General features: G+C 40.4%; 2 protein-coding genes across 2 annotated transcripts; both read right to left on the minus strand.

The window, feature by feature from the left end:
- Positions 1-4,489: 4,489 nt before the first annotated feature.
- LOC120534365 (putative nuclease HARBI1) lies at positions 4,490-7,672 on the minus strand. Its single transcript, XM_039761901.1, has 2 exons — positions 7,432-7,672; positions 4,490-7,333 (listed from the first exon to the last, which is right to left on the minus strand). Exons 1-2 carry the CDS (start codon positions 7,642-7,644, stop codon positions 6,230-6,232), a joined length of 1,317 nt encoding a protein of 438 aa, XP_039617835.1. The 5' UTR covers positions 7,645-7,672; the 3' UTR covers positions 4,490-6,229.
- Positions 7,673-13,988: 6,316 nt separating this feature from the next.
- LOC120533643 (piggyBac transposable element-derived protein 4-like) lies at positions 13,989-15,420 on the minus strand. The gene is made up of 2 exons (XM_039760551.1): positions 14,558-15,420; positions 13,989-14,479 (listed from the first exon to the last, which is right to left on the minus strand). The coding sequence occupies exon 1, from the start codon at positions 15,389-15,391 to the stop codon at positions 14,567-14,569; it is 825 nt and encodes a 274-aa protein (XP_039616485.1). The 5' UTR covers positions 15,392-15,420; the 3' UTR covers positions 13,989-14,479; positions 14,558-14,566.
- Positions 15,421-16,597: the final 1,177 nt, after the last annotated feature.

Consider the following 16,597-nt stretch of genomic DNA (forward strand, 5'->3'; position numbering starts at 1 on the left):
AAACAGGACATCATCATCTGCAAAAAGTAGTAACCCAATCCTGAGTCCACCAAACCCGACCCCCACAACACCTTGGCTGCACCTAGAAATTCAGTCAATAAAGGTTATGAACAGAATCGGTGACAAAGGACAGCCCTGATGGAGTCAAACTCTCACTGGAAACGGGTTTGACTCACTGCCGGCAATGCGGACCTGGCTCTGACACCGGTTGTACAGAGACCGAACGGCTCTTATCAGGGGGTCCGGTACCCCATACTCCCGGAGCACCCCCCACAGGATTCCCCGAGGGACACGGTCGAATGCCTTTTCCAAGTCCACAAAACACATGTAGACTGGTTGGGCAACCGTCTAGGATTCTGCTAAGGGTGTAGAGCTGGTCCACTGTTTTGCGACTAGGATGAAAACCATACTGTTCCTCCTGAATCCAAGGTTCGACCATTTTTTACATAAATGGGTATGTCAATGGTAAACTTTAATATATATATATACTGTATATACACTCTTAGTACCATTTATATGCTATAGAATTACTTTTTACTCTGATTCCACAGATTTTTTGGAGCTGGAGTCGATGGAGACACTGCAGGAATTTATCTATGTAGATGAGGCAGGCTTTAACCTTGCAAAGAGAAGGATGAAAGGTTGTAACATCCTTGGCCACTGTGCAACTATACATATTCCTGGCTGGTGTGGGGGCAATGCCACTCTCTGTGCAGGCATCAGCCACCATCGAGTCCATCATCATGCCACCATAGGACCATAAAACACAGCACATCTACTGACATTTCTGAGTGGACTTCGAGATGTGCTGATGGAACAGAAACATCAACAGCAGAACCAGCCACCACACTCATATGTCATCATTTCAGACAATATCATTTTGTATCCTAGTATTCTAGTTCATGAACGGTTCCAGTGTCACACAAGATTCTTAAATGTCTTCCTTCCACTCTATTCTCCACTCCTCAACCTTATTGAGGAATTATTCTTGACAGGATGGTGGATAGTACTGTATATTATAGACATCCACATGAGATAATCTACTTCATACTATGGAGATGGCTTGTGATGACACAGCCACAAAGTCCATCCTGGGGTGGATTTGCCACAATAGGGGAAATTTCTCACGCCATCTTGCCAGGGAGGATGTAGCATGTGATGTTGATGAGGCCCTTTGGCCTGACCCAGTCCAATGACAGGATGCTGGGTGACTGCATTACTTTACATTTTTGGTGTATTGAATGTTTCCTGTTGAACTTTATAACTATACAGTTCAGAAGGGTATATTTTGGGGGTGAGGTGCAGAAGAGCGAGAGGCACGTATTAAAAAATCAAATTTATAATTTCCAAAAATGGTTAACATTTTATGTTTTTGTTTGCATTGTTCCTTCTACATTTAGCAATTTACATACTTTCCCCTTGTGCGGTTTTTCCTCAGTTTATCAACATATTTGTTTTGACAACAGCGTTTTCAATTGATTAGTATTAAAGAGTGACAGAAGTAGTCTCTATATATTTGATGAACGAGTTGTGTGTTTTGACAACAAAGATTCATTTTGAGCAATGTTAAAATTATTTTGAGTCAATTGTTGGTTTTTGACAGACAAAGATGCATTTTGGAGAATGCAGGTAAGAAGTTTTTGGTTTGTGTTTATAGGTTTCAAAAAAGGTAATGTAATTACAGGAAATGTGTCTTAGCAGTTGCAAAAATGTAAAAATAAGCCTTGTCCACACTAATATGTTTTTCCTTAAAAATGCAGAGATTAGTCTCTTTTTTTAGCAATACGTACATCCACACTACCCTGTCACTTTTAACTCCTGAAAGCACTCTGCTGAGCTGTATACTGCTTACTGCTGAAAGTACCGGCTCTGTGTTTCAGTGTGGATAAATGAAAATAGTTTTTTTGAAAAAAGAACCTCTAATCATGCTCTGATTTGTTCCCGCTTATTATGCAGGCCTGCCCTGATTAGATCCTGCAATGTCTCATTCCCTAATTTGTCACTCTCCACAGAATAAAATCATATTCTAAGACAGTGGGCATAAAAGAGTTGCTTTCCATGGTGCTTCTGTGCTGCATACCTGTATACATTTGAATTACGTTTTTTGCAGTTTGAATGCTGTATACATGCACGAAAGGCAAATCATTTACTGATCACTACAGCTTAACAATAAATCCTAATGCTGGCAGCATTACCGTTGTACTGAAAAATGTAGAGTCCCCTGAAAATCACATTGTAAATAACTCAGTTGATAGCATCTTATCAATGTTATTTACATAAACTGTACATTGATTAAACTGGTGAAAGGTTGACAGACAATTAAAGACAAGGGATGATTGGGGTTGAAGACAAGATGGTTCAAATGAAGTGGATAATTTAGCTAGGACATTGGGGAACAACCTACTCATTTTGAAAGATGTCCAGGGATTTTTTTTTTATGACCACAAAGAGTCAGGACCTCCATTTTACGTCTACTCTGAAGGACAAGACCATTTTTCTTCAGCACAGAGCCGTTATCACTGCACTGGGGTATTGAGATCCACCTACAGACCACAGGGTAAGTGTCCCCTGCTGGTCTCACCAAGACCTCGGCCAGCAGCATCCCAAGCTTTTTCTAGATGGTCTCCCATTCAAGTACTGACTGGGCCCAAATATTCTTAGCTTCATGTGAATGACCTGTTCTGAAGTGCAGGTGGTATGGCTGCTGGCCAAGATGTGCTCCAATTGCTATGGACTGCCTATAATCACTCCTCTCACAAACGAACATCAAACTGATCACCTTTTTTATTGTTTTTGTATTGCTTTAACATGTATGGTGTTTTATTTAAGACCAGGCTACCATTGCCAGATCTGAGGATTGTTACTTTTAAGTGTGATTAGTGCATTAATGTGACACTGAAGCAATTTGCTGTAGCTCCTTAAACAATTTCATTGCATTTATATGCTGTGAATGCACAATCTGAGTCCTGTGTGCTGAAACTTTTGAAAGAGAATAAAGCACAAGGAATCTGATTTTCACTGGACTTTGAATTTTTCACTACACAGTCAGTCTGTTCAATTAGTCAATCACTCAGTCAGTCATTTTCAAATCTGCGTAGCCCTGAACAGAGTTATGGGGGTCTGCTGGAGCATATCCCAGCTAAAACGGGGCACAAGGCAGGAACAAACCATAATGCGAACACACACACACACCAACCATACAATAGGGCCAATTCAGAATCGCCAGTTCACTTAACCTACAAACCTACAAGCACCCGGAGGAAACCCACACAGACACAAGGAGAATGCAGGGAGGACCCAGGACATGAACCCTGACCAGCTTACTGCGAGGCAGCAGCGCTACCACTGCACCACCACCACCACACCACCATGCCACTTCCCTTCAATTAGATTTCCTTCAATGCTTGCATGCCCACTGTAGCTGAAAGACTACATCATGTGCTCTTTAGTTTGGAGAAAGATACTATTGCAACCAATGTGAATTTCTAGTGTGGACGGAGATTGATCATTGTGCAGGTAACTCTTTTGAATTTACTTTGGTACCAGGCTGGAGAGCCCACCTGTCATCAGTGCAATTCTTTTAATTTCATGCAGTTGGTGAAGTGCTGCATTACGACTGCTCTCGGATGGCCTGCTATTATGCTATTCATGTTGGTTTAAAATGCAAATCCAGCAATAAAACATTTTGCATTTTTCACATAAATACCTTTAGAAAAACAAAGGTGGTAACAGTAACATGGAATTATACTAACAAGTCACTGTTGGCTGCAAATGGACTGTGGTATCTTTGATGTTAACAAATTTGCGCTCAGTCTGAAATACTTCGTACCACTGACTTATAGGCATCATTTTTGGCAGGATTAGTACATTGTCTATTGTTTGTTTTGGGATTATTATTTTTTTCTAAATAAAAAGAAAACTAAATCTACACACCGCTTAATCTGTCTTTATTTCTGATGCTGAGGAGACCAATTAGTTTCTTTCACTATTCTGATAAATTAAAATTGTTTTGCTTAATGTTCCTATTTACTTATCAAATATTAAAAACATTGCCCCTTTAAAAAAAGAAAAAATTCATATCCTGTATAAAGGCAGTAGCATTGACTACAGTCACCATGCTGAATGCTACTACCGGTATCCATGCTACATTAGTAGCTCTTGTATAAGCATAAACTGAATTTTAAAAATAATTAAAGTGAAACCTTTAACATTCTGGAGTTTTAACCACATTACCAATTTGTTATTTTGTATTACTTGTAATGCTAATAAATATTTAAACCTCTTCATTATGTTTCTTTCCTCAAAACCCAATCTTGTAATTCTTAAAATAAGACATACAATTCTGCCATCTACTGGACGATTATCAAAATTACACCCAAAAAAAAAAAATCTATCCAAATGTCTTGAATTTATTTACAGTGGCAAATATTTTCAATAAAGAAAGATTAGTTTTCATTTTTAACTCAATATATGACAATACACTATAACATATGCATATTATATTCTTATTTTATTTCAGGGTCATGGGGAGATGAAGCTTTTCTTAGCATCATCAGGAACAAACCAGGAAGCAATTCTGGACAATGTACCAGTCGGAATGCAAGGTTTAGACGCACATCAGGCCAAATTAGAATTACCAGATATCCTAACACATGTCCTAGTATATATGGGTGGAAAACCGATTGACATATAGAGAATATGCAGAGGCAGCAAAGGGTGTGGCATTAGAGCAACCACTGCACCATCTTGATTGCATGACATGTATGAACAACAGCAACCAAGTGAAAAAGAAGAACAATTCTAGCTCTTATTAAAAATGCATATTCTTAAAAAACAAAATGCCATACCTGAATGCAAGCTCACTGGAATGATCTTTAGGGTAAGCCAACGGTCTTGAAACTGAAGATGACATCATAAACTTGACTCTTATTTTACTTTGGAGAGCTCAAGTAAACAGAATTGGCTTTGTTGGGATGAATGGTCTGTTCTTGTCAAAACTGTTTTAATATTCTAATCCTTCAAATACCAGAATGTACTGAGAGAGAGAAAAACGCCTAAGATCAGTGCTGGTACTGTTTGAGTGGGCAATTCTTGTAGGTTCTCAGGTACTACAAAATATAATGTTCAAGTGTCGTAATTGAGAAATCAAAATGTAAAAAATTGTTTTATAAACACCTGCATGTAAAAACACTGTATTAATGTTTGAATCATCTGGGCAACAAAACCCCAACTGGCCTACATTTGAGAGGCTTTGTATGCTGAAGAAGTGCCATAGATTAAAATTAAATTAAAATGCATGAGAGTGTGAACATTCATGCAATAGATACCATTTAATTTTGTGACAAAACAATGTCAGCAAAAAAAAACAAAAAAAACCCAAAACAAAATAAATCGAATTGGAAAATTGAGTCTCAGCAGTTCAGTCTCACAGCCAAGCATTAGAGAAAGCACAGTGTATTTCATCAGGCAGGACTGGCCCCATCGCATTCTCAAGTTCAATTGTTGCCATCAGGTCACAACTTCAAGGCTCCCAGGATAAAAGGCAATGGGTTAAAATTCTCTATAATTCCAGCTGCTATTATTAATATCTTTGAAATAAGTTCAATATTAATAAACATCCACAGGCTTAAATCATAGGTTGAACAGTTAGCATTTGCTTCAGTCAAGTCTAAATGTTGCTTTCATTTTTATGTCTAATAAATTTGATTTAATAAGTATTATGCTTATTACTATATTTTATTTATTTATTTGCACCATTTTGTTTATATTTCATGGCTGTCACCCTTGGGACAATAAAATTAAACTAAAATTCATTTCAGGTTGTTTAAGTTCTGAGCCATCCACAGCAGGAAATAATGTATAAACGTGATAAATGCTTTAATTATGTGTTGTTGCTCTGGGCACAATCCATAATTTGAAATGAACCAACTATACAGATGGGCATCGCTTTTTCTAGTGTTGAAGCCTTTATGTACACACTTCCCATCTTTGTCTTGTTGTAGGATTTTTTTGCACCTTTACAGTTTCCACTTTCTTTTACCATTTGAATCCCACATGTACAGTGTCCCCTCCTTTAATGTTCTTGAAGGACTTCACTGTTCACCTTTTATACCTCATTCAACACGAAAGAGCCAGCCAGACATTTTACATGTCATATCATGTAAAGTGCAAGACTGTTTTGCTCTCTCTGTATGTGTTACTTCAAACCGTACAAATAGAATATTTAAGTTCAATTGTTAATGGTGAGCTCCTGAAGTGATGCGAAATGGTGCAGGAGAGCCTCGCGCACTTCGGTCCCTTCTGTCACTCGTTCCTGGTACGCTGGCACGCTGGGCTGCTGGGGTGCGGCTGGCCACCGCCATTCCTCCCTGAAGACCTCGCCGCGGCTTTCGCATAGATTGTGTAGAATGCAACATGTCAATACCATACTTTTCACTAAATTCACGTTACAGTCACTGCGTTTCACCAGACACTGCCACCTGCCCTGTAACCTGTCAAACGCGTTGTCAATGACCGATCGCGCCGTGCCAATGATGGAATTGTAAGTGCGTTGTGCCGCGGTCAACGTCCCAGTGTCAAAGTACGGCTTCATAAGCCACTTCTGCAACGGATACGCCGCATCTCCAATGAGATAATAGCCGACCTCTTGTCCTCCGATGTTCCTCGTTTCGTTAGGTTGGAAGAATGCATTGTTTCCAAGTTGCCAAAGGTCCGACTGTTTGAGAACTCTTGCGTCATGCACGCTTCCCGGGATGCCAACACAAACGTGCCAAAACAGTCCTCTTCCATCCACAACCGCTTGCAGTATAACGGAGTGCCAATCCTGCTGATTTAAATAGTCGCACTGGTATTCTTGTGGGGCCACGATGGGTATATGGGACACGTGTACAACACCGACACAATTCGGGGCACTCCATCTCCTTTCGAAGTAGTCAGATATTTCTGCCAGTTTCTCGGGGTCAGGAATCTGCATGAGTCTGGGCAGAAATACTTCAGTAACCGCGGTGCAAAACTCACTCACGCAGCGCCACGCCGTAGTGATGCCGACTCCGAACAGGCGCGCAACATTGCGGTACTTTGAATTAGTGGCGAGTTTCCACAGACCGATGGCAACCCGCTTACGCAGGGGTACGCACAGACGGAACTTGGTGTCCCTCCTCTCCATCACTGGCTGAAGTTTGTGGCATACGTACTGGAAAGTCCCCGATGACACTCGGAAATGTTTGATCCACTGACCGTCGGTGAATCCCGACACAGTATTGTCCCACCATTCGGATGACCTGCTTCTTATCCAGGTGACTGGGGGTCTCCGGCGTCTGAATGAGGCGATGACCTGAAATGATGTAATGTTGAATCTTAAAAGAACAAATAAATTCCAGAAAACAATACTATTAATATGTAGTACGATCTTTGTAAGTAAATACTAAGTACCTGTCTTAATGTTTGATTACGGCGCCGCAGCATCTCGTCAAAAAGTGAAGCATCTGCACTCTCCATAGTGAACTCCAATCTTTTTCTCAGTCTCTCTCTCCTTCTTTTCAGTTCTCTTATGTTCCTTTCACTTTCTTCAATCTGCCTTCTTCTGAGCCATAACATTTGAAAAGTTGCAAAAATTAATATTAGTATCACGGTAACTTCCTCCATGTCTGTGTGGGTAGGTACACGACTTCACGTCGCCTAGTTATGACGTACCTATAGTACAAACAACATCTCGTTTAACGTTCTCGCGTGCAATGGAAAAACAGCCGGAACCAGGCTGTTGCGTTGGATGGCTGCCAAATGTCCACAGGCGGGCAAGAAAGAAGGTGTAGGGTGTCTTCTGCTGTACATTAGGTTTTCGGATCGTGTTGTCCGAGTGCTTTTTGGCAGTCTTGCTTTATTTTTACATGGAGAAAGAGAAGTTTAATTTTTCTAGTTAACAAAAGGATAAGAAAAAGAGTAAAAAAAAAGTAGAGTTGTTTGTGTTTCAAATGTTATTGCGCGTTTATTCACTTAATACGGTAAATCTCTCTGGTCTGCCGCTGATATTAGAGCAGAAAGCGGAAACTGGAGAGGAGACTATGTGATTTTTTTTTTACTGTTTAGTTTGTGTGAAATGTTAACGCATGCGTACATGCACTCTTAACTTATTCTAAATTATTTTGGGAAATGCAAGAAGCAGTCGAGGAAAGGCGGTGCCTACCACGGCAACATCGACGGAAGCCAGAAGAAATGGGAACTCGCGGCTTCAGGGACAAATTCAAACAGCCAGCTTTCGAAAACTCGATTCATTTTGGGGTTGTGGGTGGGTTAGCGCTTAGCGGGCAGTCTTTTGAAAGATAATTATGCGCCTATGAGCTCCAGTGTCGTCGTCTGACTGCACTATGGCTACGTCTGTTGGAGTTAACACGACAATCAATTAGGCGAATACTTTGGGAATGTGTATTAGCAGCTTCAATGGCATGGCCTGCAGTCGCCGCCAGTCAATGGGAAGGCACACGGTACAGTCGATGATACGGGTCCAAATGGGATGTAGTGCGCTGGCGCCCGTCCAGAGATTGTACCTCCTCTGCACTCGATGGTTGCTGGCATTGGCTCCAACTGCCCCACGACTCTGCACGGGGGAATGGATGCGGTTTTAGAGACCGGATCAATGAGTCCATCCAAGGGTTATCAGAAACTAGAGGCGAGGGAAGCGCATGCAGCGTTCACAGGGCAGAGGGCTGGGCATATTAGCCATTCCAACCATATCTGTTAAATGTGAAGAGACGCAAGACTTAACAATATCACTGTTAATTGTTCAGTTACAATTTACATTACATTATTTAAGATATAATTTATTAATCTCCAGGGGAAAATTCATCATCACATCAAAACAAAAACAAAATATAAAGACATCGACTCAAAGTAGAATATAAAAATGGATGGGATAATTGTAGTAAATTGATGTTTGTGCTGTTTATGGCTTCTGGCAGAGTGAAGGACGAGACGGTCAACTTGCATAACTCCCCAGGAGCGCTGCTTATTATACCATATATGACGAGAAAGCGCCCCACTGGAGGTAAGGGGCAGCACAGTTCATGATAGCATCCCGTTTTTATGATTTACTTATTTAGCTGACGCCTTTATCCAAAGCGACGTGAAATATCAGATATACAACTATTTACATTAATTTATATTTTTCCAGTTGGAGTAAGGACAGGTGAAGTGACTTGCTCGTAGTCACACGGAGTCAGTTGCGAGATTTATACCCACAACTTAAGGGTTTTAGGTCCAAACCCTTTAGCACTACTCTAAAGTTTTCCCACTAGCTTTCAAAATACGGAGCAGAGAGAAATGGTTAAAAAAAATCGAGGAAAGCAGTTTATTTGGAAAATATATTTTACAATGGTAAAACTTCCACTACAAAAACACAGTTTCCGCAGATCGGCTTAATTTAATTGGGCACAAAAACCAAAACCAACCAAACCTGGACGAGACAGCAGTTATGTTGTAAACTCCAATGTGTGACGTGAGAGATGCAAATTACCCTCAGACTGGGGTATTTGATGAGAGTGCTTGATCTGTAATGCAGCAGAGCTTATCACTGCACGTCACAATTGGTTTTCTTTCCTTTTTTATTTTTATTTGGCATGTTAAATACAAAGTAATGGGGAGGTACATGGTAATCTGACAAGCTCTGCATTACATTTTCAACACACTCCCAGTGTAAAAATTTCCAGCATTCCAGCAAAAATGAGCAATTTGTTACAAATTACAGATTTTTTTACTTGTATAAATACAGAATATTCAGGAATTTGGAACAAATTGTATTTTTAATACATATATAATTAAAAACTATGGAATAAGTAGGCTTTTTTAAAACCCCTTATCAAGCGGGGTCATTTTTGCTAAATCGCTTGTAATTCGACCTCTCCAAATTAGAATCATTGCTGTTATTGAACTATCTGGAGTATAAACACATGTTTGGTCTCTTTGTAAAGGTAACATTCTCTAGTTTCACCCTTAGAATCACTGTAGGTATGACTGATCAAAAGTTATGCACATTAGAACTCACAAAAAAAAACGAATTTTTTTTTTCCTCGCCTAAGTTTTTTTTATGAAAATAAAGGAAAATAAAGCTGGGGGGTATTCCAGAAAGCTTGGTTAACTTACCATTTGGTAACCTCTGGGTTGATTTACCCCAAACCCGCATACCATGAGTATGTCGGTTCCAAAACACCTAAGAAGAGTAAGTTCAATCAACCTCCTACTGGTTACCCAGAGTTAATGCGCGTGCACCGTGCATACATAAAGACGTTTTCAATGGATCGCCGATTTCACGAGTCCAAATGGAAGATCAAGGAGAAAAAAAGCGAGCGGCATATTTCACAGAGGTGGAGTTGGAGGTGTTAATGCAGGCGTTTGAAGAATTCAAGCCTATCATAATGAAAAAAAGTAATACGGCTGCATCGGCTAAAGAAAGAGAGTTGGCTTGGCAAAAAATAACGGACAGAGTAAATGCGTGAGCGTATTAAATTGCAAAATTGACATCGCCTCCCTTTTATTATACTGTAAAATAATGAAACACCCCTTCCGCACCCTTTTCACTGTTCAATCACTTTGAATGCATTCACTTTTCCTGCCATTCATTTCTTTAGGTTAAAATAACAATGTGTATTGACTAGGAATATATGGTTTCTTATTTAATAAGGTGTAATCCGTCTGGATGCAGAAGAACTTTGAGGCAAGTCAAAATGAAACATAAAAACATACTGCAAAAAGGTAATAGTTGATTACACGATCACTGAACTATTGATTAAACACGATTTAGTATATTCTGTCTGTCATGTAGCTAATAGAAAGCAAACTGAAGCCCGTCTAACTGGCGGGGGCCCACCACCACCTCCCCTCACCCCATCTGAGGAGCTGGCTCTGTCCCTTAATAAAGGGCGACCAGTGGTTGCTGGCATTCCAGGGGGCACTTCGTCACACACACCATGCACCACAAGTAGCGCATGGTGAAATGTAAGTTTACCACTATGATTTGTTTTCATTATATGACTTAATAAATTACTATCTCTGTCACTTAAAGACTTCTTCAACATGCTTAATGTTTTTATGCAGGCTGACTTTATTGAACTGCATATGCTGTGTAGGCTACTGTGTGCTTAGTTGTATTACTGTGACATGTTTTTTTCCTGCATTTTTGGTTTTTCTTTGATAATATTGAGAATTTAATGGGTTGTATTTTCCTATAGATACTGATAGAGGGATTGTATTATTGGACCCTACAGAAAGGACACAGTCTGTCACAGCTGTAAGTGTTTTGTTGTCAGGTTCCTTTAGTTGCTTTTACATATTTTTTTTCTTTTTGCCAGATAATGTATACTTGCATATTTCCTCTATAGGTTGAAGATGACGATGAAGAGACCACATCTGCTGTGACAGAAGTGGACAATGCTGGTGGATCCACTGAGGTATGATGCATACCATTATAATGCATGCCCCCTTTTTACATTAGAGTAACAAACTGTCATTGTCCTTTCACAGTACATACATGGGGATTTGCCCACAGATGACGGTCCTTCAGCCTCAATGCACGATCTAAGCAGTGTAAGAATTTATGTGCATTTGTCCATATTTTAATGTTATTGTCTGACAGAATCTCATTCATTTAATTATTTTTGGCTTCTTAGTTGCCAGCAAAGGAGCTGTATAAGGTCCATCTTCAAAAACAAATAAGAAAAAGTGACATGGAGATGGACCTTATACAGCTTCAAATGGAGGCGAAAAGGCTATCCATAAAAAAAGCAACATTAGAAATAGAATTACTGGAGAGAACAAGGTGAGAACTTGTGTGATTATTAATCTGTTGCATGTTAAACGTGTGTGTGTGTGTGTATGTGTATGTGTATATATATATATATATATATATATATATATATATATATATATAAGCAATGTAATACAAAAAACACATTTTATTTCACTTTCATTGTTTTTCAGGAAATAAAGAAATGAACCACACCGCAGACCAGTGCACACAATTTAATAAAAGTAATTCTGAGAAATCCTGTCTCTCAAAAGTCTTCCATCTCTGTTGTATGGAAAAATCTGTAGGGGTTCCTCTGGGCCATCTTCTTCAATACAAGGAGGGTGGCTCTCTCCTCTTATAGTGGCAATGTTGTGAAGCACAACAAAAGCCACTATGATGTCGCATGCCCTCTCTGGACTGACCCGGAGCCCACGCAGACACTGAAACCTAGACTTGAGGATCCCTATGGTCATCTCCACCTTGGCCCGTGTTCGGCTGTGAGCCAGGTTAAAGCGTGTCTGTGGTCCAGGATCAGGTTCAGGGTAGGGTGTCATTAAGCAGGGCAAAAAGGGGATCCTCTGTCCCCCAGCAAGTAACCATTGTACTGTCCTGTAATGATTCAAGTGTACAACACAAATATAGTGCAAAGGAAAAAAAACAATATTTCATAAAGCGAAACATACCCTGCTGAAATGTCTGGCATAATGATGACTCGCGGAAAATTCTAGCATCGTGCACAGATCCTGGCCATTTTGCCTCAACATTAGTAATAATGTGGGTTGCCTCACATATTACCTGTGGTTGAAAAGTGGAAAACTGTAATGAGTTTACTGATTTTAACAAGGCAAAAAATTAAGGACACAAAATCCAGTTCTTACCTGCACATTGATACTATGAATAGATTTCCTATTAACATAGTCTCCCTCATTCATTGAAGGAGCTTTAATAGGAATGTGGGTGCCGTCAATGCACCCAATTACATTTGGAAACCCTGAAATAGAAAGTCATATAGGGAAGTATCAAGTGTGTGTGCAGGATGAATACATCTATAGATATAAATAGTATGACTACATATTAAATATGCGTCATGAATTTTACTACAAAGGACAAACCTGCCACTCTGTGGAATTCCTCTTTAATTACACGCAGAGGTTTATGGCCAGGGAACTGTACAAACGTGTGTAAGAAGTGTTTCAATGCCAGACATACAGTGCGAACGGCTCTACACACAGTTGCCTTTCCCACATGCTCTGCATCGCCCACATTATATAAAAAATGCCCGGAGGCAAAAAACCGAAGTGCTATGCACAGAATGTTTTCTGTGCTAAGCGCAGACCCGCGGTTTGTGACATGTGCAATATGCGGTGCCAAGAGATGGGTCAAGTAGATTAACGATTCTTTTGAAAACCGATAACGCTCTTTTAAAAAATCATTTGGAAATGAAAAGACATCAATACGCGGTCTTATTACTCTCTCCCGGCGGAAAAAACCTCGGATAATTTGTGCTTCCACGTCCACAGGATCGTCATCAAAAGGGCACGCCATGCTCAGTAACCTTCTGAAACAAACTTACCCTGGAACATAACCTGCTCGGTGGCAGGTTATCTTCAGAGAGTAAGCTGCTATGGTTACATACATACCCAGAAAGTTACCTCCGTTTTTGGAACCGAAAGTTGAGGTTATCCACTAACTTACCCTTAAACTTACCCGGGTATGTCACATAACCTGCTTTCTGGAATACCCCCCTGCAGTAGGTAGGTGGGGACAGAAACACACTATGTACCAACAGAATAACTTGTTGACTACTCACATTTCAAATTTGAAAAGAATACCTGTAAAAATGACATTTTTACACCAGTTTTTATGTGGGCATGTCCAGGCGCTTTTTAGGGGGACCTATGGTTTATCCAAACCTATCCAAATTGGACACATTTGGGAACGTATGGAAAAAGTGCAATAGGTTTTAAATGCTTCAACCCACAGATATAAATGAGGGCTCTACTGAAAGCTTACACCTAGAGGAATGTATATCTACACACAGTGTCACTCTATTAGTTATGGAAAGTCATATTCCATAATAAAAAAAATAAAAAATACACACAATACAATATAAAAATAGTCAAAACAAGTGTTATGGGCCAAAATATATATATATATTTGAAAAAATAATGAATAATATATATATATATATATATATATTTGAAAGGAATAAACAAATGCTCTTCTAGATGCACACAAACTATATACATTTTTTACAAACAGTCACAACACAGCTCAGCGCTTCTCCATGTGCCACTGATTGTAGCAATCCCTAGCAGGCAGAAAGCACAAGGGCATGTCACATGTAGAACATTTTATAGGGGTTTTTGCTTGGCACCTCCTGCACCTCAGCCGGCCATTAGTTTTATCCCCACCACTGCTGATGTGCACCAAACGATGGTGGTCTTCCCTGTTCTCTTCTTGTTGTGCTGTCCTGGTGGATCCCGCAGCTGCTAGCTCCAAGACTAGGGTTTCCCTAAATGCCTTCTGGTGCACAGGAACTACTGCCTTTGCCTTGCACTGGGCTTTGTACAATATGAAGGCATTAACAATGGCAATATCCACAAAATGGTAAAAAAAAAAGTCTTGTACCATTTCTTTGTCTTGTGGAGAACCTCATAATAGCCGATCAGAGCATCTGACAGGTCGACTCCACCCATGTGCCTAAAATCATTGCAAATATATTAGTAACGTACAAATACTATTTCAACAGGGGGTAAATACATGTTATATTATACATACTTGTTGTAGTTAGTCTTTGATGGCTGGTGGAATGGGGACATCTATCTTGGTCCAACGGCCTGCCTCATCTTTCACCCTACGCGTCACTGTCTCCTCTCCATGGGCGGTGTGCATGGTGGAGCACATGAAGACGTCTCTGGTATCTCTCCACTGGACAAAAAGCAAAGGGTCTTTCCGAATCCACCTGATACTGCCACGGGTAGCTTTGGTGTCCAGGATGTTGACAGTAGTTTTGGGGTAACTCTGTCCGTTTGTCCTGATAGTGCCACAGGCTGTTATATTTTTTTGCAGGAGATCCTGAAACAGAACTGGGCTCGTATTAAAATTGTCCACGAAGAGCTTGTACCCTGTGCCCAATAAAGAGGTGTTGACAAGAGTCATAACCAAGTCATAGCTCAACCCCTTTTTGCATGCTTGTGCACTTTTGCCCTCATAGACAAAAAAGTCCCACATGTAGCCTGTTTGAGAATCTGCAAGCACAAACAGTTTGTAGCCCCATCGAACAGGTTTGTTTTTCAGGTATTGTTTGAATATCACTAGAGCTTTTGAAGCAACCATTCTCTCATCAATGGAGATATGCTGATTTGGTTGGAAATTCTGACAACATGCATTTCTAATGTCGATGTAGATGGGCTTGATCTTGCCCAGGCGGTAAAAATCAGCAGTGCCTCTTTTACTTTCATTTTTAGCATCCTCGTCTGGACTGCTTAGATGAAGCCCGTGAACAATTGAGAAAAATTTCCGACCTGACAGAACTGACTGAGGAAAAGGAAGACTGTATAATCTTCCTTTTCTCCAGTAATCAGTAAGTGCAGGTACTTTCAAGAGGCCCATGTAAATTACAATTGCCAGAAAAGAGTAGAGGTCTTTAATGCCAATGTCTGTCCATGAACTGTAAATGGATCTGCCGTGCACATTTGTATTTGCCACAAGAGTCAGTAACACAGTGCTCGTAAAAAACTGCTTAAATAGTTTAAGCACAGTGTAGTTTGATGTGCTAATTATCTGGGGGTAGGTGTGATGTCTGGATCTTCAACATCAAGCCACTTCCCCTCTGCAGGTGGTGGTGGCTCTCTAGCACAAGCACCACGTCCTGTTCCTCTGCTCCTCCCCCGTCCCCTGCCTCTTCTGGTTCTTGTTAACCTACGAGTCTTGGAGGAAGGACCTGGTTCTGGTGCTGGCTCTAAAGATGGTCTAAAAAGTAATATCAACAACAATAAACGATTATAATCTTATATATAATATGTAAAAACAAATCTAAAAACAAGTACTGTACTACTATACTACTCCTGACAGCACAAAGACAACCTCCTTCATAGGTCTGGAAAGTTCTCCAGTCACTCTGATGGGCCATCAGCCAGTCCTGATATCTCCACACATTCATTCAGCATGAACATTCACACCTCTAACTCCCCAGGAGGCACCTCACTAAAACCCCCATGCCCTCTCAGTCCTGAAAGCCTCAAGAAACTCAACCCCCGCAAGGCTCCTGGACCAGACCACTCCCAATCCCAAAGAAGCTAAGCATCACTGGGAATTAGATCTAATAAGACACGTGGTGGGCCTCACTGAGGAAAAAACTTTATTACTTACTGATCCATTTCAACATGGACTTCAGCCAACACAGTTTCTGGCTCCCAATCAGGGTCACTTTGCCTGTAAAAGTGAGCAAATGTGTCATTATTTATTTGTCACTGTACATACTGTAGTGTCTGCCAATCTAATTTTTATGTAAAATAGTGTGAAAACACAATAAAAACACACTTACCTATCAAGCATGGCGTCCATCCAAAAACGTCCTCAGTTACTGAGTCCACAGCAGAAATGTCGCTCTCTGTCTCAGACTTCTCCTGGTCCGATTCGTCACTGTCACGCCGCGTACATGCCTCTACTACTTCATCGACAGTGTATTTCCATTTATCTGTATGTTTACCTGTACGTTTATCCATATTTACGAAGCGAAACAACTTGGTGAACTCACAATGACCAACCACGCGTAATTTACGCACCACGTCTGCAGACAGGCGAAATGCCGGTTAC

This window comes from Polypterus senegalus, chromosome 8 (genome assembly GCF_016835505.1).
Source record: "Polypterus senegalus isolate Bchr_013 chromosome 8, ASM1683550v1, whole genome shotgun sequence".
NCBI classification, from domain to species: domain Eukaryota; kingdom Metazoa; phylum Chordata; class Cladistia; order Polypteriformes; family Polypteridae; genus Polypterus; species Polypterus senegalus.

Coding starts and splice junctions, on each gene's coding strand:
- LOC120533643 (XM_039760551.1), bottom strand. CDS start 15,391: ATGGGCCTCTTGAAAGTACCTGCACTTACTGATTACTGGAGAAAAGGA.
- LOC120534365 (XM_039761901.1), bottom strand. CDS start 7,644: ATGGAGGAAGTTACCGTGATACTAATATTAATTTTTGCAACTTTTCAA. Junction 7,334..7,431: donor GTAATCAAACATTAAGACAG/GTACTTAGTATT, acceptor ACATCATTTCAG/GTCATCGCCTCATTCAGACG.